General features: G+C 40.7%; 1 protein-coding gene across 1 annotated transcript in view; it reads right to left on the minus strand.

Moving 5' to 3' along the window:
- The window catches only part of LOC128509711 (E3 ubiquitin-protein ligase rnf213-alpha-like), a 101799-nt gene that overhangs the window by 68233 nt on the left and 7692 nt on the right, over positions 1-25874 (minus strand). The window contains exons 6-14 of the mRNA XM_053481544.1: positions 22448-22603; positions 18412-18589; positions 10196-10254; positions 9895-10078; positions 8509-8607; positions 8274-8369; positions 7897-8010; positions 7071-7100; positions 4901-5054 (exon numbers count right to left, since the gene is read on the minus strand). Of these exons, the coding sequence (XP_053337519.1) occupies positions 4901-5054; positions 7071-7100; positions 7897-8010; positions 8274-8369; positions 8509-8607; positions 9895-10078; positions 10196-10254; positions 18412-18589; positions 22448-22603 (1070 nt within the window). The remainder of the gene's footprint in view (positions 1-4900; positions 5055-7070; positions 7101-7896; positions 8011-8273; positions 8370-8508; positions 8608-9894; positions 10079-10195; positions 10255-18411; positions 18590-22447; positions 22604-25874) is intronic.

Raw genomic sequence — 25874 nt, forward strand, 5'->3', positions numbered from 1 at the left:
CCAAGCTCCACTGCACACAAGTGAGGGGAGGGGGGAACCTTAACTCAATTATAACTCAATTTTAAGCCACCATCTTGCTGTCATCTGCTCCTCATAAAAGGATCACTGAATGTCAGTCCAGGGAGTAGTATGACAAATCTGGGTTTGTAATGGAATGTTTGCAGGGTGTTTTAAAGCTACGCTAGACACATCAGTGACATGGTGTTCATGGTGATGGTGGCCATCCAGTGTTCTGGTAAGATGTTAATGGGAAAAGATCAGCTGAAGCCATAAAACCAGGACCAAATCAAAAAGCTGATACATCTTCTGTACCTGAGTTGTTTGCTGACTGCAATATTTAATCTGTGCCACACATCCATTTTCCTTTCATTTTTTAAAAAAGAAGCCCATATTCTGTGAGTGAAAACCATTCCATTCCAAAACCATTCCATTGTATTACTGCCACCTCTATATTACTTAATTTCACCTCTATATTTGTTAATTGAGGTTATAGTGGCTTGCACATACTGTAGTGCTTTAACCTTTTATAAAACAATTTAAACAATTGTACTTCTTTTTTTTCAGTAGATATGTTTCACTACTCATCCAAGTAGCTTCTTTAGTCCAAGATAAGTTGGAAAATCCTTCTCTCAACAGAGGTAGAGGTGTTCAACACAACCTGTCCCCTATTTTTTATGCCACACTTTCATCCATCCCGAGAAAGATCAGGACACATATCACATATCCATCAAAAAATCCACACTTAAGGACTCCCCTAACTCTCTCTAGTCGTTACACCTTAACTACTCTCCCTAATCTCTCTCTATAGTCATTCTAACAGCTCTCTCCCTTCTATTCCCTCGATTGTTAATGCAACAAGCCTTTTCAGAAAGGGAAGGATCCTTTGACCTTGGAGGAACTTTCCAACTTACCTTGACTGAAGAAGATTCTTGGATGAGTAGTGAAGTGTATCTACTGAAATAGGTACATTTGACATAATTCAACTTCCAGATCCTTCATGTGTGGTTGTACTGTATGCAACTACCCATATAGAGTATTCAAATACAATAAAATATGAACTTGAGGAAATGCTTGACATGGGGGTAACTGTCGTCGGATTGCTGGTCATAAACCGGTAAACCCTAAAAAGTGCATGATTGGTCATGTGAATGTACGATATTTTGATTTCCACTTGGGTTAAAACCAAGTACTTAGTGCTCCCCCAAGTTTGTAATTCCCAAATGTATCCCCAAGTTTGATTCCACAGCTATCCATAACCAGTACTCTAGAGAGCAGATTGATTGGTGATTTAAAAAGATGTTGTCTGTGATGAAGTCATGCCTTAAGAGATGAGTGGGGTATTGGACACGACTAAAATTATTGAGTAGGATCCCAATGTACCATGAAAACAGCTATGATCTGTCAAGGCAATGACTTCATTAGACCTCTGAAGGTGTGTGTGGTATTTGGCACCAAGTCCTTAGGAGCAGATACTTTACTGTAAGTCCTGTAAGTTGTGAGATGGGGCCTCTGTGGATCAAACTTTTTTTCCAGTATATTCCACAAATGCTCGATTAAGACCTGGATAATCTGGAGGCCAAGTCAACACCGCCAACTCATTGTCAGGGTCCTCAAACCATTCTTAAACCATTTTTGCAGTGTGGAAGGGTGCCACTGCCATTGCTACAGATCTGGCCTTTAAAAACGCACGTTTTCGGGAAAAGGGATCCCACGACTTGCCGCAGCTGCGCGTGGCAGGCTGTGAAAATGCCCTTAATTACCTGTAGGGGGCAGTCGTGTTTCAGTCTAAAGTATTGTGTGTCTATATGCAATTTATGCTTTCATAAGGAAAATATCAATTTCTTCCATTTCGAGGATTAAAAACCATAACAATGTGAACTTTAGAATCTATAATCCAGAAGATAAAATTTACACAAATTTAAAAAGAGGCCTTAATCACTGAAAGTCTTCAGAAGAGCCTCAGATTCAAGAGGTTTTTAAAGTGTGGAGAGGCGCATTACAGTTCCTCTTAATGTATACAGTAGGGAAGAAACAGCTGATTCACACTTGGGGAGAGTGAATAATTTGCATTTGAATGTTGTCTGGCATTGTAAAGCACACACACACTAAAAGAACAACAACCCAGGATTAATAGGAATAGGAGGCACTAAAGAGGAGGATTTTTATTTAGACTATAAAAAAATTAACCTGCGTCTATTTTTAGGCGTGCCAGCTGCCACTTTTTAGTTGGAAGTTTTCAGTACAAATCTTATAATAACATCAAACATTCCCCTTGTTAATATTTTAACTATTACCATCCGTGCCTAATTCCGCAGCCCCACTGCTTCGCATATCTGAAGGAGAGGCCGCCTAACTAGTGAGCGAGGAGCGATATTGATTTGGGCGCACGCCGTGAAAGGCTAAAAAAAACTATTGTCCTCAAAAATGTAACAGATGAGGACTCTGATTAATGTGCAAAAACTATATAATAAAACTATATAAGACTACATGCCTTTATAAGACTCAACTTTTATTTAAGCGCACTCACAATAACGAAAAAACGTGATTTTATAAATGTTTGAAAGCAAATAAGGTGCGCTGCTCTGTATTGTTTTTGGTGAACTTGAGCGCGTCAGAAAATGAACGCAAACGTTTTTTAAATGGTCAGAGTCAGTCTGCTTGCTGTTTTCCCGACGCGTTCATAATCATTAGTCTACTTCTGCCGGTGCGCTCTGGAAAACTCCATGCATGCGGCTGAGCGCTGATTAAAACTATGGAGTAAATTAAAGAGGAGAATCACGATGCCGAATCAAAGTCCTGAGCCCAAACCTCATTTAAATTAAATTAACAAATACTATAAGTAAAAAAACAATAGCCCACGTTTAGAAACCGTTTATAAATTCTTTCCAACATGAGTTGGCCCGATGTTATGCGCAGAGCGCCGGGAGATTTCCTGAAGCTCCGAAATCACTGGGGCATTTTTTCTAAATAGATGCTATTGTTAATAACTGATGGAGGTTTTGAGCTGTATACACACACATTTTTGAGGGGTTTAAAACGAATTAATAAGTCCGAGCAGACCTACATGAAAGGTGAGAAGTGAGTAACTGCGCGCGCTGTCGCGGTGTATATACTGTACAACACACGTTTATCAACCTTTTGATAAAAACGCTGCCTTTTGTAACGTGAAAGTAATTTACAAAAGACGAACAGCTTTATTTCAGTCATGAATTCACAATCACATCACATTCCAGCTATTATTTCCAGCCGTGGTTAAATAATGGATGAAATAATTATTAAATGCTGGACACAAACAGCAAATATGATGATTATTATAAAAAGCCTGAAGAACTTTGTTTTCATAAAATTATATTTACTTACTATGATAAACCATTACGTTTTAATACGTTTTAAATAAGATACGTTTTAAATAAGATATGTTGGCATATTCACGAATCAGGACATTCGCATAGTTAACACTATCAGATAGCGTACTATCAGGAAATTAAATTAATTTCAACACCATGTAAACCGAGACATTGCCATGTCTTTCACTGTTTTGTCCGTGTTAAGGCATTACAAAAAGTATATAAGAAACTTTTAAAGCACGAATTTGGGCATCTCATTTCATCATTATGAAAATAATATGAAGCACATATACACACATTTATCATGAAAGATCTGTTGTAAAACAAAATAAAATTCATGTTTGCTTCAGCATTGGGAACAATATTGTTTTAGACTAAGTAATTATACACAGTTCTTCATTGTACAGTACTTGGTCCGGCTTTTAGATAAAGTCCTTCCATGCGCCATCTGGCGGATATTCAGTGAAGCACAACACATTTATTTAAATTCCCGGATGTTGCTTGTGGCAAGTCGCGGCACGCTAAATTTGCGGCATCTCGCGGGAAAACACACGCAGTCTTAATGGCCACATCTGTATTAGGGAACACTGTTTCAATAAAGGGATGTACTTGTTCAGCAATGTTTAGGTTGGTATGTGTAAAGTAACATCCTCATGAAAGGCAGGACCCCCAGGCTTCACAGCAGAACATTGCTCAAAGCATTTCCTCACCTTCTTTCCATAGTGCCTCGTGCTCCAATCTCTTCCCAGGTAAGGGACACACATGCACCTTCCCATCCACATGAATGTGAAAACATTAGGACAGGCCACCTTCTTCCATTACTATGTGGTCCAGTTCTGATGCTCCTATGCCAATTGTATGCAGCCCCATCTGCAACGAACTTTGATGCGCTGTGTGTTCTGACTCGTTTCTATTGGGCCAGCTTTTACCGGTCCAACTTATTCAGCAATTTGAGCTATGCTAGCTTTTCTATTGAATTGAACTACATGGGCCAGCTCCCCATGCGCATCAGTGAGCTCTGGCCGCACATGACCCTGTCACTGGTTCATTGGTTTTCTTTCTCTGGAGCACGTTTGATTGGTCCTGACCACTGGAGGTGGCAACATCCCAGCAATTTTGGAGTTGCTCTGACCCAGCTTTTACCCACCACATTCTGGCATTGTCAAAGTCACTCAAATCCTCATGCTTGCCTATTTTCTTCTGTTTCTAATACATCAACTTCAGGAACAAAATCTTAACTTGATGCCTAACATATTCTAACCACTTCCAGGCTAGAATACTTTAATATTATTCATGTCATTTGTCAGAGGTTAAAAGGCGTGATAATAGAATGCAAGATTATGTATGTACCCTGTTCTATAATTACTTAGTTCATAATAAAACATGGTATCGATTACTTTTTTTTCAGAAAATCATGCAATTTTCAGTGTTGTAAAAGTGAAAGTAGTGACATCACCGAGAATTAATATTTCATCATAACTTTATACACACAAAAATATAACTGACATAACTAGCTGAATAAGTCATATTTTAAAAGGAAAAAAAGATCTTACCTATTGTCAAGAAAACATCTTTTAGTTGTTCATCATAAAGAAGATGAAAGCAGTTCTCATGGTTCCAGTCTAGACCACATAGTTTGTTGTCGATAATGATGGACAGTAGTGTTGCACATTTAGGAAACTTTGATGTTGATTGTAATAGATTCCTCTATTTGACAGCACAGTTGTACTTGTTAAGGACATACATTATAATGCCAAAAGAATACAGTGCATTAAAGAAATATTTAACCTCAGAATTCAAATTCAGCTGGATTACAACGGACACTTTTGTAAGTCTTACAACTAAAATGCTGCTTGCAGAAGTATTTGTCCACTTCAGACTAGTAATTGGCAGAATCACCTTTGATGCAATAATTAAATCTGTTTGTAATTTTGTGATCTTTGATTTTAGCTTATTATTCCTGCCAAATTTGATGTGGTGCAGTATATTTGTTGACTGCAATAATTAATTAGTGCCACACATCCATTCTCCTTTAAAATAATTTTTAAAAGAAGCACAGATTCTGTGAGTGAAAACCATTCCATTCCAAAAACATTCCATTGTATTACTGCCACCTCTATATTTATTAATTTCACCTCTAAATTTGTTAATTGAGGTAATTGTGGCCTGAACACAAATTTTGGGCTCATCACACCAAAAACCCCACATCTTTACTGGGTCACTCTGGTGCATTTAAAGTTCTCTCTCTCTTTTTTTTTTTTTTTTTTTTAGAAATTGTGTCCTTTTAACCAACCACCTTAATTCTTAATTATGCAGAGCCACCCCTCTAAATAACAGTCCTTAATTATGCAGAGCTACCGAAATGGTTTTCTGGCATCTCTGTTATCCACTGTTCTATGTAACTCCTTCAGACTGACTGGTGGCCTCCCTGTAGCTTTTCTCACCAGTCTCATGCATGTGTGCTACTGTATGTTTTGAGGGAAGGCCTTTTCTAGGTAGCGCTTGGGTGATAAGCTTCCAGTTCCTGCAGTGTTTTATTTAAAAAATGGGAGCTGTTTTAACTTTCCCTTGTTTAAAATATCTTAGGTAGGTCCTGGTATTGGGGAGTAAAAGCTTAATGCAAGCAACACTTTTCATTTTTTTATTTTCTTTTTTGAAATATTTTATATATTATATTTTCCTTTTTTTTAAATACTGCTGATCAAATATCTTTTTTTTTCTGATCAAATAAAAATAATCTTGATCTCACTGTTTTAGAACATGAATTTACAGTAGAAATAATGACAGAAAGAATATGCTTATTTATCTTTTGGTATTCAGAAAAATATTTTCAGCACCAGTTGGTAAATACTTTACTTTTACTTTTTACTTTACTTTTTAGAATACTCTGAATGTGGACACCTGACCATCACATCCACATACACCATACCAGTAAAAAGTTTGGACACGCCTTCTAATTCCATGATCTTTCCTTATTTTAATTTCTTTCTACATCTTTATATTATGAACAGATCTTAAAAGAGCTCTAATCTGAGGTGCTGGTTGTTAATTGGTGATTTCTAAGGCTGGTGACTCTAAATGAAATTCTTCTTTGCAGCAGAGCTCAGTTTTGGTCTTGTTTTCTTGGGAAGATCGTTATGAGAAGACGTTATGAGCTTAATGGGTTTTGCAAATGCACTTGACACAATACTGTTCTTGCAAAAACTGCTCCAGAACAGCTTACCTTCATGTCTTTAAAATAACAACTGACAACTGTTGTTGTTGGTACTTAATTACCTAATGCCATGTGTGTATTATTCATCATTTTTAAATCTCCAGTATTGTTTTAAAATGTAGAAAATAAATCACTAAACAAAAAAATCATAATTAGAAGGTCTGTCCAAACTTGTGACTTGTACTGTATGCTTTTGCCTTCCATTTGTGTCGCCCAACTTTGCTGTTATAATACACTCCACTCCATGTGTGGGGAATTTGGCCATTCAGTTAGAGGCCTGGTGTAGTAAGTGTTCCAGTTCAACCTTAACACATCGTTTATACAATTTTGTGCTCCCAGGTTTGTAGCAATAGTTTGGAAAAGGTCCAGATATGTGAGATGTGAGATAGTCAGGTAGTCTTTACTAGTCTGTACTTTTATACAAAGTCTATCAACAAATAATCCATAACATCATTTATAATCTGGTACATGTTTATATTGTATTATGTCTGTGTCTATATTAGACTTACCAAACTGGACTGCGGTCCTTTCGGGATGCTCTAAAAATGCCGGGGGGGGGGGGGGGGGGGGGGGGGCCGGAGGGACGATGAGGCAGTGGGAGAAATGCATAAATTACAATTGCTATACTTGCAATAAAAGAAATTTAGAATTCCATAAACTGAACACATGATTGCACACCATAATCAGAGATAAAGGCGGTCAAATTAAATATTAGAAAGTGTGATTCAAGTGTGATTTAAGTTAAATGTCTTAATATTATTTGTTCAGCTGTCAGTGTGTTTATACGGGTCTTTATACAGGTTTGGTAGGTTTTTGATATTAGCAGTGTAACTGGTTGCTTAGGGCCCCAAATAATCATGATAAACAATTATTTAAACAGACATGCATAAAGGCAACAATTAAAACAAAGGTTTATGTATTTAGCAGTCCCAGGCGCCTTTCAATGGTGTGAAAAGAACAGGAAACTCATTAAATTGATTTCAGAAAATCCTGAGGAAACAGTGACCAAAAAGTGTTCATATCCATATAGAACAGAAAAAAAGAAAGAAAAAAAGCAGAAGAAGAGTTACTCACTCTCACTCATCTACTAATACTGCTTTATCCTGTATTAAGGAGGGGGGCCTGGAGCCTATCCCAGGAGGCTTAGGGCACAAGGCGGGGTACACCCTGGACAGGGTGCCAGTCCATCACAGGGCACACACACACACATACACTCACTCACACAATACGGGCAATTTTGGAACACCAATTAGCCTAATGTGCAGGTCTAACACATTAACTACCATGCCGCCCAAGAACAGTTATTGCAAAACTTAATTATACTGTAGCTCTTACCTTAGACGTCAGTTTGTTAATTGCATCTTGGGCACAAACTAACATGCACTCTTCCATTGCTGGACAAACACCATAATAATAACAGTAGTATTTCACTTGGTCAGTGATGTTTTTCTGTTCAAACAGAATAATAAATATGCATAAATATAAATTAATGCAAATACATTTAGGTTATTTTTGTGTGTGCTGTTAAGTAACTGATATATTATACTCTATATATTCTTGTCGATTAGCAATTCTATTTTTCGTCAGAGCCAATCTTAATTTTTTTAACTAAATAAAAATAAGTTATATATTATTAGAACAGACTCTATGCCTGTCTACTTTAATATGCCTTTAATAGCCTGTCTACTTTAATGATTTCAAATAAAACTTGCCTTTTTCAGGTGCTCTTTATAGTGCTTCTTTAAAATTTCCTCCCAGTCTTTTTGCCACATATTTGGTAATCGAAGATTAAACACGCCATTCCAATGCTGAGAAAGAAACCACAACCATTCTTATACTAGTTTGTTTGGAGTCTGTGATCTGAACATTCATTTGCAGAAATGCAGGTGTATTCAGTAGAAATGCATATTCTTTTCATGATATAGCAAAAAGAATTATTATGCGTACTGTTATTTTCAATGTGTCTCTGCCTTGCTGGCATCTGGAGATGCATGCAGACATTTTCTCCATTAGACGAACAATACTGGGCTTGTAATCATCTGTGTTCTGCAAAATAATAAAATATAATATATGAACGGAAATACTTTATTGTCCCAATATATTTACTAGAATTTCTTAAAAATTAATCTTACAAACTATAGTGTTGGCTAGTCCATTAGGACATCTACTTCATGCATGACACAAGTAAATTTTTTCAAACATTTCTTGACAAATAAATTATTACTTCTTATTCACTATATCACAATTGCAGTGGGTCAGACTTTTACTGTACATACCCTCAGTTGTGAAGATGTCTTAGAAGTTTCTGATAGGGTAATAGACGTCATTTGAGTCAATTTGGAGTGTACTTGTGAATGTACCCCGCCCAGCCAAAAAAAGGTCACGGACTGTAATATTTTGTTGGTTTACTTTTTGCTTCGATTACCGCATACATTCGTGGTAGCATTGTTTCAATTTGCAATGTCACAACTGAAAAAGTGTGTGCGAGCAAAGTGGCCTATAAACCTGACTCAGTTACACCACTTCTGTCAGGGGGAATGGGCTACAAGTCCAACAACTTGTGCAACCAAGCTCTGGAGCTTATGGAAGACAACCTGAATCTTTTGACCCAAGTTAAACAATGTAAAGGCAATATCACCCAGTACTAGTACAGTGTACAGTATGTAAACGTCTGAGCCACTGGAATTGTGATGAAAGAAATAAATCATTAAATAAATCTTTCTCTCTACTATTATTCTGGCATTTCACAAAAAAAAGTAGTGATAGTAACTGACCTAAGACAGCGATTACTTACTAGAATTAAACTCAGGACTTTGCAAAACTGAGTTTAAATGGATTTGGTAGTGATACTAACTCACCTAATCCTAGTAAGTATTCGGTCAGTTGATATCACTACTGACTGATCTATTCCCTGTCTTAAGATCAGAAATTAAAGATCAGTTATTGTAAAAAAATTAATTTAACTATATCTTTGGTGATATTAAATGTAACAATTTATGCAAAGTGAACTCACACTTAATGCACACTATTTTGAAACCTTACATAGTGAACTACTAATTATTAATAATACATTAATTAGTAATATTTAATATTACTAGTTATTAGTAATATTAGATATATTTACATTTTAATTGAGATCAATATTTAACTCTTGAATAGAATTTATATATTTACCTGTTCATTTTTCACTAAATGTGTAGATTTGGTAAATGTAATATGTTAATTAAAAAAAAAATCTAGTAATATGATTATGTTTAAATTTTAGCTAACAGTGTAATTTCAATAACTGATTTTATGCACATAGAGTCATGCTTATAAACTGTAAAGATTTACCATGTTTTCTACAAGACGGTCAAAACAGTCAGTGAAAGCGTTCAGAAGCTGTAGCGCTACTAGGACATTGTCCCAGTGTTCTGTCCACTTCATTTCGTTTAATGATGTGGTGAGGAAGCTCAGTGTTTTTCCCAGGCAGGTGTGTACTTCCTCCTTCAATATTTCTGAAGTTGTTCTTTCTTGGCTGTTTGTTGGAAATATGGAGTAATTTTAACAGAAACAGAAATAATTACAATCTCTTGTTAAAAAAAGGTATATATTTAAGTTACAGTTAATCATTACGTTGTTAGGTTTGACTTACCTTTTTTGTAACCAGTAATTAATCTGCACAGCAACTGTTTTTGCAGCCTGATGCAGTTTCTGGCAAAATAAAGAGAAATCCTTTCTGAACCTTTGGAGCCCTTAGTTACAGCATTCCACTTTAAATTTATATCTTTCATTATCAGAAAGGAAACTTTCCAAAGACATCCTTTTTAAAAACAATCCCCCCCCCCCAATTTGGTCACCTGCCAATTTTCAACCACCAGCCAGCTCTCCTTTATCATGAAACAATTAACAATAATTATTTCATTTTATTTATTTATTTATTTTTTTACATTGTTTTCCTGAAAGGGAGCTGAAAGGGAGAGGAAATATTCTTTTGTGCCAGAATATTTTAAAATAGTTGCTCCTAATAAGCACTGTAAATCTTAACAGTCATTTGATGACTGTTGCTTTGTATGCCCACAATAATGATCCTAAATATTATTTGCATTATTGTTCATACTGCCAATTGTCACGGCGTGCACCTGTGATGGGCGTGTGCGCCCAAATCTATTATCGCTCCTCGCTTACTCCGTAGGCTCCCTTGGTAGATGGCACCCCCTTCCGCAGGCATGCAAAGGGACGGAGCTGCTTATTCTGGCCGGCTGGCGCTAATTAACGTTAATAGGATCTTGGGCTACGCATTATAAAAGCAAGGCGCAGAGTTTAGTCCGGGGTCTGGGAAGAGTGTAATGCGGTAGAGCAGGAGAGTGGCATGCGAGTGGGGCAATGTGACGTGATGCGCCCCAGGGATTTTTTAAAAAAGGACACTGGAATTCTGTCCTTGGATCTTCTCGTTGAGGACACCTTTACTCCTGCGCCGAGCCCGCCTCCAAAGCCACGCCTTAAAGCAAAAGGCAGAGAGGAGAACTGCGTTAAGGCCCCCGATCCCAGCCGGAAAAGCCGCCCAGTCGACAGACGTCAGCGAGGACTCCCATCTAAGGCCGCGCCCACGGAGAGCTGGGAGGGGCCAGGCCAGCCATTGACAGCAGGAGTGGAACCATTGCGTTCAAGAGCGCTGCCTCCGCATGCTCCGTTCTGCCACTCCGCCTACCGCCACCTTTCGCCAGCTGCATGCCCGCATGCCAGCGTGGCACTGCCCTGGACCTGCACGTGCACCTCACCCTTTCTTTTCATCCTCCCGCAATTTAATAAAATATTACATTGAGTTGAACAAGATTTATCTGAAACAAACATTCGTAAAACTGGGTGGACTACTTTTTTTTAATATATATATATATATATATATATATATATATATTTTTTATTTGGCATGATTATAGATTCAGAATCAGGACACCTATATATTTAGCCAAGCCTTTTGTAAATACATTTGTCATAGGTGCAGATCTGGGGGACTCATGGTCGCAGAGTATTACAGTGAATTGGTATGTTTAGATGCTGTCTTCCTCACTCTCATTGATCACTCAGGTTTGTTGACGGTGAAGTGATTGGTCGCGTTACATATCAGGGAGCCCTCATGTCTGTGTTTCCTTCTGGCTCTCCCTTTTAGTTATGCTGTTATAGTTAATCCTGCCGGAGTCCCTGCTTTCACTCTGCACTAAATATACATTCACCTTATACATATAACTGTGACTATACCTAATTTATGTCTCTTCTCTTCTCTTTTCTTCTATCTCTGTCAAGTTATACATGCTGAGCTACCAGTGAAATAGACTTCCTCTGCCCTCTTGACCTCTCTGACTCGTCCTGGTGCCCCGCTTCTGGTTGGTAATCTCATCTCACCCCGTGTGGTCTGCTTGGGATGTGTGTGGTAAGTGGGGACGGTTCCACTTTACCCTGAAGATGTTCTGACACAGGCAGGTGTTCCTTGATGACTTGTGACTGCAGTCATCAATTGTTCAAGCCTGAAATTTCCTCAATCTATTTTGTACCTAAGCCTCTAATAACAAACGTGAACTTCATATTAATTTAAACACATCTTTTATTACATTAAACCTCCCGCCACCTAACAATCAATTCCTGCTTTCTGTTATCACCCAAATGAGAACGATATCACCCTGTGAATCGGGTTACTATCAAGGTTTATTCCTATTGTGATCTCAGGGATCTCAAGGTTTTTCCTTGCCACCGTCACCCTTGGCTAGATTATCAGGGACAAATTGAAATTAAATTAATTGAAAGGGGCATTGTGAGAACTCCATTGACAGAGCAATGACACAGTGACATAGCAATGACCACTCTGGAATACAAGCTTTCCTGTCTTTACTGTGCTTGTAGTATGTCAATGAAGTCCCTAAGAGGTGTTAGTTATGCTGTTGACTGGTCACTGCCATCATTCTTATTATGTTCGTCCTGCGTCTTGCTTCGCCCATGTCCTCAGGCTTTTTTTAACATGTCCAAAAAAGGGTGATAGCTCTTTTGTCAAGGGAGATAATAATACATTATTATTTGTTTCTACTGGATTCCTGTCAAGTTGTACAAGTTCATACTGTGTTCACCCAATTCATAGTGAGAACATGGTTTAGTGGGAAGAGGGTTACCAAACAAACATTGTCTCAAACTGCATATTTATCTCTTACTCAGACCAGTAGTTTAAGCAGTCCAAGTAGTATTTGAATTTTATTTGAAAACTTTTAATGTCACTTTAAAAACCACCATTTTTCAGAGTTTTTTAATAGAGATGTTTTTGATTTGAGATGACAAGACAATTTGTTTAAAATCAGTCTGAACAGAATTGGCAAACATTTCACAGTTCCCTTTCAAAGGCTACACTCGATGCTGCGTGAAAACGCTATGGGAACATCTTTTTGTGTTGCCGGTTGTGAAGCATGTGTGTGCCAAACACGCCAAATTTTTGACATATATAACCATCTGATGAAGCGCACCTGCAGGTTATAAATAGGAGTGAACCGGGAACATTCCTCAGATAATTTTGTCTTTAAAGGACCGAATATTGTGTTTGCATGTGATGTGTGCGAGCGAATTTAAAAATAATAACTCACCGATATGGTGAAGTTTGTTAGGAGATCCATGCTTCCGCTCTTTCGGAGCGCGATCTCCACACTGTTGTTTCGGCGCATTCCTGGGTTAAACAGTGCAATCTGGCAGACGTGCACGAGACGGGAATCCCCCTTTCTCTCTCGTCCTCACCGGATCAGGAAGTTTTGCGTCCACTTCTCAAGTGCGCTCCGGCGCTTCTTGTGAATGAATAGGAAAGACTTACTCTCGCTTTCGCAGGTAAGTAACGCATGCGATCAAGCGATCGCGTTTCGTATTTCGCCGCAGAAGCGGGATTTCCCCAAGCGCTCGAAAAAAAAAAAAAAAGACAGATTGCTGTCGGGTGGCCGGGGGGAGGAGCCTCGGATAAACGGCGCTCTCTCTCTCTCCCTTCTTTCTTGGCAACCTTCATGACGAGTTAACCCTTTCATGGAATAGCCTTATTTATCCTATGTTTTCATGCCATCATCTTCGAATTATTCGAATGCTTGATGCAAAGGCGTGGTTATAGGATGATGTCCCAGTTAGAAGAGACGCTTGGGCTGGGACATCATCCTTCCTGAAAAGAAGCATACACTCCTCACCAAGCCGTGTAGACTGACATCTTCCCTGGTGGGAAAGAGCTTCAGGCAGCTGATCAGGCTGGTGCTCTACTGCACACCATGGCGGTTTTGCAGGCTTACCAGGCTGAACTGCTGAAAGACTTGAGCACTGGTGGGGCTTTACAACGTCATTCCTGGAATTACGCTGAGCCACAGACCTGTCTCTTCGTGCAACAAAGCAGACAGTCCATGTTATCGGCTGTTTTTATGGCTGCGATGGTGTTCCGCAGAGCTACCTGTGGCTAAATCTCACTGGAGAATCAAGGATAAGGATCGTGCATTCCTCCTTGATGCCCCATCTCGCCCTCTGGCCTGTTTGGTGACGCTGTTAATGTCGCCACTAGGTTCGGGAAGAGAAATCATATGAACAAGCCTTCGGGAAAGTCCTTCCCCGCCATGCTCAAGGGACGGGACTGTCGGCCACCCAGCCCCGACCGGGTCTGACTCTCGCAAGGCGCTAAATGCAGGAATAGAGCGTTATGAGCCGGGCACCCCCTCATTAGACTGGGGTGCGGCGCGCCATGCTTTGCAATCAGCTTTGAAGAAGTCGGACCTACGTATTGTCTCCATCACAAAGAAGAAGTATTGAGGTCGTCCAGGACCATGGGGGTGGCTTCCCCCGGGGAGGGGCACGTAGAATTCCTCTCAGGGATGAAGTGTTCTCCCTGGCACCTCCAGGAGGTCGGTGTTCCTGCTCTGCCACCACTGATGTTTCGGACAACACCGGTCTCCAAGAAATGTTAGTTTCTTGGTACCTTTTTCCTTGCCATGTTCAGGATGCCGAACAGCTAATAACCCCCCCCCCACACACCCCCCCTGTCTAACCACAAAGACTCTGCCTCTTTCGGAGAAACTGGCAGCGTGAAAGCTACTGCCAAGTATATCTCTTTGGGTACTGAGCATTGTAGTGAGAGCTACAGGATCAAACTGGAAGGGTGCATCTGCTGACTCTGGAGTTACAAGACGTTCCTGGGAACAGGGGCCATAGAACATGTTCCCCAACCAGGCAGAGAGTCAGGCTACTACAGTCGGTTTTTTTTTTCTTTCCCAAAAGGAACGGAGGGTGGGGGGGTGGGGGGTTTGGGTAGTGGGGGGCTGCGTCCGATTTTGGATCTTCGCGGGCTGAACCGCTATCCAAAATAAGACAGGTTCAAAATGTTGACTGTCAAAGTGATTGCTCTCAATCCAACCAAGGGATTGGTTGTGACAATCGATCTGAAGGACGCATATATTTCACACGGAAATATTGCCACAACACAGGAAGTTCCTGAGGTTCGCTTTCGGGGGCGAAGCTTACCAGTATCGGGTCCTTCCATTTGGTCTAGCTAACCCACACATTAGACGACTAGCTATGCTGGCTCAGTCTCAGGAGCTAGCGCTTCGACATCGGGATGTCGTCCTAGCTCATCTCTGTTCCTGGATTGAGACTCAACGCCATAAAAGCGTTCTCTTTCCTGCTCAAAACACAACATTTTGGATGTCACCTAGAATGCGATCGCAGTGCGGGCACAGGGGTCTCCTGCGCGTGTCAAATCCATTCCAACACCTTGTAGGGAAACCAAGCTAGGCCAGAAAGTGACTGTTCATCACTTTCAGATATTTGTAGGTCTCATGGCAGCTGTGTCCACGGTAACACCTTTGGGCCTCTGCACATGAGATTGTTTCAGTTGTGGCTAAAAGCAAGGGGATTATACTCAGGGCCATACCCCCAAAGCAAATAGCGCCAAGGGCTTCGTACCCTTTTTATTTTTGGTTTAGACCCCAGGTTTTTGACTTTGGGTCCCACTCTACGTGCGTCTTTTTGTCATCGCAGATGCTAACGACAGACGTTTCCCTCACGGGCTGGGTTGCGGTCTTGAATGACCGTCCAGCCCGTAGGGAGCTGGAGAGGCCATCTTCTAGCGTGGCACATTAATTGCCCCCACTGATGGCTTTATTTTGCCCTGAAACACCTCCTCCAGCAGTTGAGGCTACCATGTCCTAGTGCGGGTGGACAACACTACGGTAGTCTCGTACATAATCGCCAGGGCGGACTGTGCTCGCGCCGCTTGAATAGCTAGCGCACCAGGTTCCCCTTGGGGGCACAGGACAAGTTCCTGTCCCGCAGGGCGATGTACATTATAGCTAAAAGCCAGGGGATTACTCAAGGGCCAATCCCCGGAGGCAAATATGGGTTAAGCGCTAGGTGGCTTCATACCCTTTCTATGTGGTTCAGACCCCGGATTCTGACTTTGGGTCCCACTCTACGTGCGTCCTTTTGTCGTCGCAGATGCTAACGACAGACGCTTCCCTCACGGGCTGGGGTGCGGTCTTAGATGGCCGTCCAGCCCAAGGGAGCTGGAGAGGCCATCTTCTTGCGTGGCACATCAATTGCCCCGAACTGGTGGCTTTATTTTGGCCCTGAAACACCTTCTCCAGCAGTTAAGAGGCTATCATGCCCTAGTGCGAGTGAACGACACTAGGGTAGTCTCGTACATAATCGCCGGGGCAAACTGTGCTCACGCCGCTTGAATGAGCTAGCGCACCAGTTTCTGCTTTGGGCACAGGATGAGTTTCTGGCCCTCAAGGCAGTTTACACTTCAGGGCATATGGAGTTGGGAGCCCTGGTAACTTCAACGCACTAGAAGAACGTATGCCCTCAAGGAGAGGGTTTTGGAAAGTGGTGCATGGCGTAACAGGTAGACCCAGTCCACTGCCGAATTGTTTCAGTGCTGGAGTTCTGCAAGAAGTTACTCGGGCTTATGCCCTAGTACCCTCGGAATGTACGTAGCCGCTATTTCGGCTTGTCATGTTCTGACGGATGGGGACTGGCTGACACCCCTCCCAAACCACTAGAGTCAGCGCCTGTCTGGCTTCTGACCCTCAAGATGGTTTTTCTTATAATCACTTTGGGAGATCTGCAGGCTTTCCTTCCTGCCTAGACTTTGCCCCTGGGCTAGTCAGAGCTATTCAGCATCCTCACCCGAACTATTTTCATTCTTGACAATGCACCCAGTTTCCTCAAAGCCTTCTGTCCTCCGCCTTTTACAGCTCCAGAGCAGGATAGGTTTCACCTACTATCTTCAGTATGCACTCTTCAGATTTACATCCACCGCATTAGCTAGTGGCGTAAGTCAGAGCAGCCTTTTTTCATCACATCAGGGAAAGATGCTATTGCCCTAGCCTACGGAATCAGGGCTTATCCAATCAGGGGGATTGCCTCATCTATTGCGCTGGCAAGAGGGTTTCCCCTGCAGCAAGTGTGTCATGCGGCAGGTTGGTCCTTTCCGCACACATTTGTGAGATTCTATAGTCTGTATATTCATGCTACTCCGGGCTCACAGGTCCTTGAGTCAGCCTTCCAGAGATCGTTCTGAGACCTCCTCGGCCTTTGTGCGCACATGCTTCACAACCTTGGGGTCCAGACACTTGCAGTGCGGCGGCGTTGGTATTCTCGTTCACATAGCGTTTTCACGCAGCATCGAGTGTAGCCTTTGAAAGGGAACGTCTCGGGTTACTTTGCTGTAACCCTGTTCCCTAAAAAGGCGGGAACGAGATGCTGCGCTCCAATGCCGCACTACCTGCGTGACTGGACGTCCTTTTCAGACAAAATTGATCTGAGGAATCTTTCCGGTTCACTCCTATTTATAACCTGCAGGTGCGCTTCATCAGATAACGTCACCTGACCGAGGTTATATATGGCAAAAAATTTGGCGTGTTTGGCACACACATGCTTCTCAACCGGCAACACAAAAAGATGTTTCCATAGCGTTTTCACGCAGCATCTCGTTCTCGCCTTTTCAGGGAACAGGGTTACAGCAAATTAACCCGAGACGTTCAACTTGGTAACCTGATGGACAGTGAAGTTCTGGCTCTGACATGACGTGTAGTTAATGTCACTTCTAAATGTTCTGGATGTAAGGAACAGATTTACAATTTATGTGAACAACGTCACTTGCGTACCCACTGCTGATGCAGATGGCAAGTATAAATCAGGCTCTTCTGCTTAATGTAAGGTCATATCACACCACTCTGGTGTGGATTACTTAACTAAAAACAGCACAACACTAGATCACAATGCAAGATCTTGGGCTTAAGTCGAAAACCAGGTACTGTTTTTATATTTTTTACACCATGTCAAACACAAGGCTCCACTAGACTGGCAAGTCAGTGCAAGGTTTCAAAAGAAGAAAAAGAATAAAAAATTCAAAGTACAAGAATGATTTGAAAGAAACAAGTCTCCAGTCATTTTTTGGGTAAACCAGACATGTCAAACATTAATTATGATCAGCTTTTTGCTAAACCCTTCAAAGCTACAAGTCTTTTTAGAAATTGATATTGTAAAAAAGGTTCCCATCCTGGGTGGAGCCCACCTTGTGCCCCAAGTCTCCAGATTTTAAATGATGAGTGAGTCAAAATGCTGAACAGTATTGTACTGTACTACATACACTATACTATAATTCACATTATCATATACATGACACAAAGCTGTGAGATGAACAAAGAGTTTAGTGGGGTGTGTCTGACATGTGTGACATGGAGTAAACAATATAAAACAATAACAAATCTTAGGCATCAGTCTGAAAAGAAAACCTGCGGTAACACTGACCCTTTCTGAACCTCTGGTATAGACAGATATACAGTATATAAACACAACCCAATCAATACTTACATGGAAACTGTAGGAGTTCTGCCATTTTATCAGCTTTGACAGGTGTTCATCTGGAGTGATGATGAGATTCAATAAGCATTCAAGGTGTTCTAGATTAGCCATATCTAGTACAGCAGTTCTGAATGCTTTCTGTCTGTTTATCACTGAGGAGTGGGTCTTGGTCATTTCTGAAAAGTCCCTAAAGAAAAAATACATGATTTAATTGTAAATAAAATTTATGAAACTTCCAAAGAACACATGTGTCAACTGCCCACTGAACATGCTACTTCTAAAACTAAAATAGCTAGTGAACATCTACAGTCTTATGCAAAAGTTTGGGCACCCCTTGATAAATAACAGATTTTCGTGCACAATATTTTCAGCAAACATTGATGCCTCGTTATTTCCTATGCCATCAATTGAACAAAAATAAAAACATTATTATGGCACTGTGCAAAAGTTTGGGCACTTTAAGAGTTTTAGATTATTTTTACAAGGTTTTAGACCTTAATCAGCTGGCTAGATCTGATGCATGGCAACAGCTGTCATTAGTAAATGCTAATTTCAAAGCTTTACAAATATTTTGACTTCTCAAACCTTGTGCACGCACTTGCGGACACCCAACAACCATGGGTTCCTCTAAGCAGGAACCCATGGACCCATAGACCCCTCAGAAGTGTGCAACAGAACATTATTTTTACAAGGTTTTAGACCCTAATCAGCTGGCTAGATCTGATGCATGGCAACAGCTGTCATTAGTAAATGCTAATTTCAAAGCTTTACAAATATTTTGACTTTTCAAACCTTGTGCACGCACTTGCGGACACCCAACACCCACCTCTAAGCAGCTGTGTAAGACCCGAAAATGAAAGTTATTGATGCCCACAAGCAGGAGAAGGCTACAGGAAGATAGCAAAGTGTTGTCAGCTTGCAGTTTCCACAGTGAGAAATGTAATTAAGAGATGGCAGTTTAGGGGATCTGTGGAAGTCAAGATAAGATCTGGAAGACCAAGAAAACTCTCGGAGAGAAGTGCTCGTATGCTGGTCAGAAAGACGAATCAAAACCCCCATTTGACTGCAAAAAACCTGCAGGAAGATTTAGCAGACTCAGAAGTGGAGGTGCACCGTTCCACAAGACCTTCATGGAAGAGGTAGCAGAAGAAAACCTTACCTGCATCCCCATCATAAAATCCAACCCCTCAGAAGTGTGCAACAGAACATCTACAGAAGCCTGATGCGTTTTGGAAACAAGTGCTGTGGACGGATGAAGTTAAAATAGAACTCTTTGGCCACTTTCAGCAAAGGCATGTTCGGAGAAAAAAAAGGAGCAGCATTTCATCAGCATTTCACCTTGCTAACTATTAAGCATGGCGGTGGATCTATCATGCTTTGGTGTTGTGTTGCAGCCAGTGGCACAGGAAATATTTGCACGGGGTGGAGGGAAGAATGGATTCCACTAAATACCAGCAAATTCTGGAAGCAAACAGAAAAGCTGAATCTGAAAAGCGGATGGCTTCTACAACAGACAATGATCCTAAACATTGATCCTAAACTCATATTTATCTCATGGTTATAACTGCCAGCTTCTTTGTTTTTCTCTTATAAATAAATCCTTTTTTAATTTATTATTGAATGCATCTGGGTGGATAGTTGCATGAATTAAATGCTTAGAACCGTGTATGTGAGTGAGAGTGTGTAACGTCAGTAAACTCAATCATCAGCTGGAGTGTCTGCTGTGCATGTGCAGATGTGTAACAGCAAGTTTCACCTAACAGGAATTTGCATAACACAATTTTGTGTAAAATCATACTGGGTGCTCTTGAAGTTCCTTTGGTTACATTTCATTGGCTGTTAAAGTAGCAAGGTATGATGGACAGCAGACACACACATGAGCGCACATGCAGTGATAACACAGAGGTCGGATGAATATCGATCCCTTTATGTGTCACCTATGCTTTACAGGCAGGTGACACGAATTTTTTTTTTTGTCTTCTTTTACCACACGATGATATTATCTTTTCAAATTACATATACATATTCACATTAAATATATAGGATTGTCAGATTATTTTATATTCACAGCCCTTGGTGGAGTGGTACCAGAGAGCAGATCGATGGTGCAATTATATGCTTGATGAGAAGCAAGAGAAATGGCTCAAGACTTGTTGAAAACGTTTTATGTATTTTGCAAGTACATTGGAGATATCTGGTTCGCTTGTAGCCAAGCAGGTGGAATGTGGAGAGACAGGAGAACGCAATAGAACATGATGTGGGGCATGAGTTGCTCCATCCTGCGATGTCCCTGGCCCAGACAATTTGTGGGCAGATTTCTTCAGAATAATTAAAAGAAACTCTTAAGGTCAGTGAGGAGGTTTGATGTGTAATGGATCCCGTATTGTGTATTGAAACCCTGTACAGTGAATAGAGGATCAACAGGTAAGAAGGGAATTCTCTGGCAGTGGAGGAACCTGGGGTTCATAGAGGAGCATCATGGACAGTAACGGGTGTTGGTCCTGGAGTCCCTTTAAAGTCTTACCCTCTAGTGCTCCCAACCATGCTAGAGGGTGCCTCCTTCTACTGGGCAACCTCTGAGTATGTGACTGAATTTCCCACAGTGAAAACAAGCTCGTTCCAATGCCACCACTCCTCCAAAGAGATCCAAGTTCTGTTCAGCTGGATGGGTTACTTCTGATCGCTCTGTTGTGGAGGAAGAGTCATGTGGGTTGTCCTCGGGGATGGCTTCCTTGTTTGTCTTCTTAAACAGAGGCGTGAGTCCACAGGGCCCATCAGGTCCATCAGTTCTGAGAGTCCATAAGATTTGAGAGTTCTGAGAGTCCATGAGAGTTGTGGGTAGTTCTCAAAAGATCAGTTAATCTTTGACTGCTTTTGACAATCCTTCTGTGAAAACCTTTGACAGCGATTGATCAGTCCAACAGCTTAAAACTGCTACGGTCCAAAAGTTATCATAATCAGGTGAAGTCTAATTAATTTGGTCGCAGAAACAAATCCAAACCATGAGGCAAAAATGGAAAGGTAAGACTAAAGTTAAGGTAACGTGAATGCATGAAATTAGTCCAAAAACGACCACCAGGGAACTTAGGAATTGAAGATCAGAGTAGAGAAAACATGACTGCGTGGGAAAGGAAACATCATTCAAAGAGATGAATTGGAGTTGTGGGAGGTGGACGTGTAACAGTTTGGGATGGCTGGCACAAAACTTTAAATGGTTCTGGGATGCACTAAAACACATAAACACACCACACCACTCCATCTTTTCCCCAGTGCACATTACAGAAAAATTTTAACTGCATAGTGAAAAAAAAAAACATTCTTATTTACTTGGTGGCTGTTTTCAAATAGTATGACCCAACTAAGGTCTATGAAAATGAGTACAAGTGTGACCAGTTAGGTATTCATTTTTATTGGGTTGACCGCTTTGGAGTTTAATTTTTTTGGTATTTGACTCGTGGGAAGACACAAATATTGGCATGGAACGGCATCAGGAAATTACAGTAGGTGCACTTAATAAAAGTGTTTTCAGTAGCATACAGCGACGCTCCTCTTGCCGGTGTTCCTGTTCTATGGGCAGCAATATTGGTTTCTCTCTCTCTCTCTCTTTGCATTTTGTTTCCGGTGAGTCGCCTGATATATTCCCTTTTTGCATAGTCACAAGTCACTATCTTAACATGTGTTTGTCATAAGGTAAGTGTGTGTGTGTACCGAATGCTGGTAGCAGAGAGTTTATTATAGTCTGAGAGTCTCACTTGGGAGGCAAAAGTTTATTTCAGGGATTTTTTTTTTTGGAGAGGGGGAAATCGTATAAGGCATCTTTCAATAACAACCTAGTTGGCGTAATCAGGTCGTATCACTTCAAGCCAAGGGTTACACAAGCAAACTAAAAAGATCTGCATTTTCTTCCTAAACCATTGCTTTATTGCACAAGTCTTCACTTAGTGTTCATTAAAGTATTCATAAATGCGGTGTGTCCTGTTACTACTGTAGATTACTAGATAATGTCCATAAGAAAAAAAACTTATAGGTTTATGTGTAGCTTTACCTTTTTGATATTTGTACTGTAGGTTGCTGTATATCTGTGAACAGCTGAACAGGTTCTGAAGATACTGCATAGAAGAGGGCCATAAACCAAAGAGCTGCATTTGGTGATTTGTTACAGGCCAAGTTGAACATAATATGCACAGCTTGAGAAAATGACCTGAAAATTAAAGCAAGGTTATTTTAGTGGCGTATTGTCATCATATATAGGGATTGGACAATAAAACTGAAACGCTGGCCAATTTAGTGTTCGAGGTTTCATGGCTAAATTTAACAGTTTTATTTATTTATCATTTTACCAGTAAGAGCAGAGTGTGAATGTTTAATTAACAAAGAAATAGCACAGTTTTGCTCTAAATATTGCAATGCACCAGAGTTCAAAAGAGAACAAATTGTTGGTGCACGTCTCGCTGTCGCATCTGTGACCAAGATAGGAAGTCTTTGTGATGTATCAAGAGCCACAATATCCAGAGTATTGTCAGCATACCACTAAGAAGGATGAACCAACAGGGGTAACTGTGAAGGCAAGAGGAAGCTGTCTGAAAGGAATGTCCAGGTTCTAATCCCGATTGTATCCGAAAAACATAAAACCACTTCTGCCCAACTCACTGCAGAATTAAATGTGCACCTCTCTTGTTTCCACCAAAACCTTTCGTTGTGAGCTCCACACGGTCAATGTATATGGCCGAGCTGCTATAGCCAAACATTTGGTCACTCATGCCAATGCTAAACATTGGTTTCAATGGCGCCAGAAGCGAAAATCTTGGGCTGTGGACATGTGAAACATGTATTGTTCTCTGAGTCCACCTTCACTGTCTTTCCCACATCCGGAGAGTTAAGGTGTGGAGAAGCCACAACGAAGCGTACCACCCAGACTGTTGCATGCCCAGAGTGAAGCTGTAAAGTATGATGAACATGAAAGTAAAGTTGAACATCTTCCATGGCCTGCACAGTCACCAGATCTAAATATTTTTGAGCCACTGTGTGGAGTTTTGGAGGAGCGAGCCAGGAAACATTTTCCTCCACTAGCATCACATAGTGACCTGGCCACTATTCTGGAAGAAGAATGGCTCAAAATCCCTCTGGCCATTGTGCAGGGCTTCAATTCGTCTTGGGAATGACGGATAGATGCTGTATTGCCTGCAAAGGAGGCCCTACACCATACTAATGAATTATTGTGGTCTAAAACCAGGCGTTCAGTTTCAGTGTCCAACCCCTGTACATGATTGTGTATTGTGAAAAATATTCATACTATGTTTTTGTCACCAGGCCTACTTGTTTACAGACATCTGATTTATACAGTGTAACTTCTTTTGGTTATGTTAATCACGACATTCCCAAAGTAAGTTAGTTTGAAATAATCAGGAGAAATTAATCTATTCCATATTCATAAAACTGAACTGCACATGAAATTATATTTTATTTATTACTGCATTGAAAACATGTTCACAACAGCATGGTTGAATTTTAAATTATTGACCAGAATTGTTAATTTTCTATAACAGCAGGTCTAACACCTGGGAGCTTCCAGACACAGATTCATATTTTATGTATGTAACTTTAATACACTGTTCTAACTAATGCTAGACTTAGCACACACTATTGGTACCGTGTGAGTCTTGTATTTTCAGGGGGGTTAAATTATTGTCCTGCATCAAGCAAAGAACACAACTAAGGAGACTGAGCTGAAATAACTGGAATTATGTTAAGAGCTGTCCAACACATTATTGAATCCTAGAAGGATAGTGCTGAATACTAAACTTCACAGAAGAAATGTAGTTAGAAAAACATTGAGTGAGCATGATTAGAGATCACTTAATCAGTTGAAGTTGCATGATGATAAATGGACAATAGAAACTACAGCCCGGTTTCTCGAAAGCTACTTATAGTTCTTAAGTTGTACCTTAACCTCTCTCTTAACGTTATGGCGCCATTCCCGAAACGTTCGTACTGGACTAACTCACTCTTAGCGTAGTTTCAGCTCAAGCTGATAGTCGTCGCCACTGAGCAGCAGTCTTTATAAATCAGCGGCGTATACAAGCACATTATGGCACGTTATCAAAGTCGTATTAATGATGGAATATACTGTAGGCCTGTTTAAGGATTTTATTTTATTTTATATCAGAACTAATAGAGTGACTTTTAATTAGCCTATTTCATAATGTGACTAATGCATTAAAATTGGCAATCACTTTTAATATTGAACAGGTGGCAAACAATTTGGCAGCGATACAGCGTGTTGTTGTGCTAAACTGAAGACGGCGCCGTCCGCGAAGCCGTGTGAGTCTTGTATTTTTTTTTTCTTTAGGCCCTTTTCATATTTTGCCTGAGGTGACTGACCTGCTCATACCTGCACTTGCCAGGCCAACGCGTCGAACAAACACTCAACGTGCCGATGTCCAGCTGCTTGCTGCTTTTTGTTTAAAATATCATTGATTAGCCATCATTCATGACTGGATGGACTTTTCTTTTGACACATTTTATTTTATGATGAAATTTATAAAGAAAATAAACTCGGGAGTTTTATACCTCGCATGCATTCATTTTTCTGAGTGACTGTAATGCTCTTGCGCGGTGGCCATAAGTACGGTTCACCCTGATTTAGCGCAAGTTTTGGCGCTGTGATTACGTTTCCATCCTTCCGCGCGAAAAATTAAACATTTTTAATTTTTTTTATTAAATTTTTTAATTAAACTAAATTTTTTGCCTGTCCCTCGCGAAAGCTGCGGCCTACGGCCACCGCGCGAAACCGCGTAGGTAAGATAGGGGTATTAAACCTCGACTCTGTCATCTATACAACCCCAAAATCTGACATGCTTCACATTGTTTCTGAAGCTGGTGAAGAGTGCTGTCAGCTGTTTGTCAATCAACTATGATTGTATACGCGGTTCGTTTTACCACCACTACAGGTTACATGGAAATATTAGCGACAGTTTGGTGATTTAATTTATATATTTGTCTATTATGGCATGCTATTGATAAGTTAACCCATGTCGAAATAAACGTTATTAAAAGAATTTAGTGCCATGTTTAATTTGCATAGAAAGTGCCGTCTTTGAAAAATCGATTCCTGAGCAACCGATGTCAGCTAATTCAGTACCTTCACTGTAGACAGCGCCTTGTAACATTGGACGTAAGAGGCAGAGACTTAAGAAGACTTCTAAGGGACAGTTTGAGAAATACACTTGGAAAAGTTATCACTTTACGTAAGATATATCTTAAGAGTCTTCTTAGCGCGCAAAGAGTGTGTGGTATCGAGAAACCGGGCCCAGAGCATTTCCATAACCACAATGTAAACTTGCAGGATTTGAATTAAGCAGCTGCGTTCATAAGAAAATCACTTGTTAGTGAGAATCCTCAGGAAAAAATTGCTTAGTCTGCTAGGAAGCATAATGTATGGACTTTGGAGCATGTGATCTGATGGGTCCAGA

The sequence above is a fragment of the Clarias gariepinus genome, chromosome 21 (assembly GCF_024256425.1).
Source record: "Clarias gariepinus isolate MV-2021 ecotype Netherlands chromosome 21, CGAR_prim_01v2, whole genome shotgun sequence".
NCBI lineage: Eukaryota > Metazoa > Chordata > Actinopteri > Siluriformes > Clariidae > Clarias > Clarias gariepinus.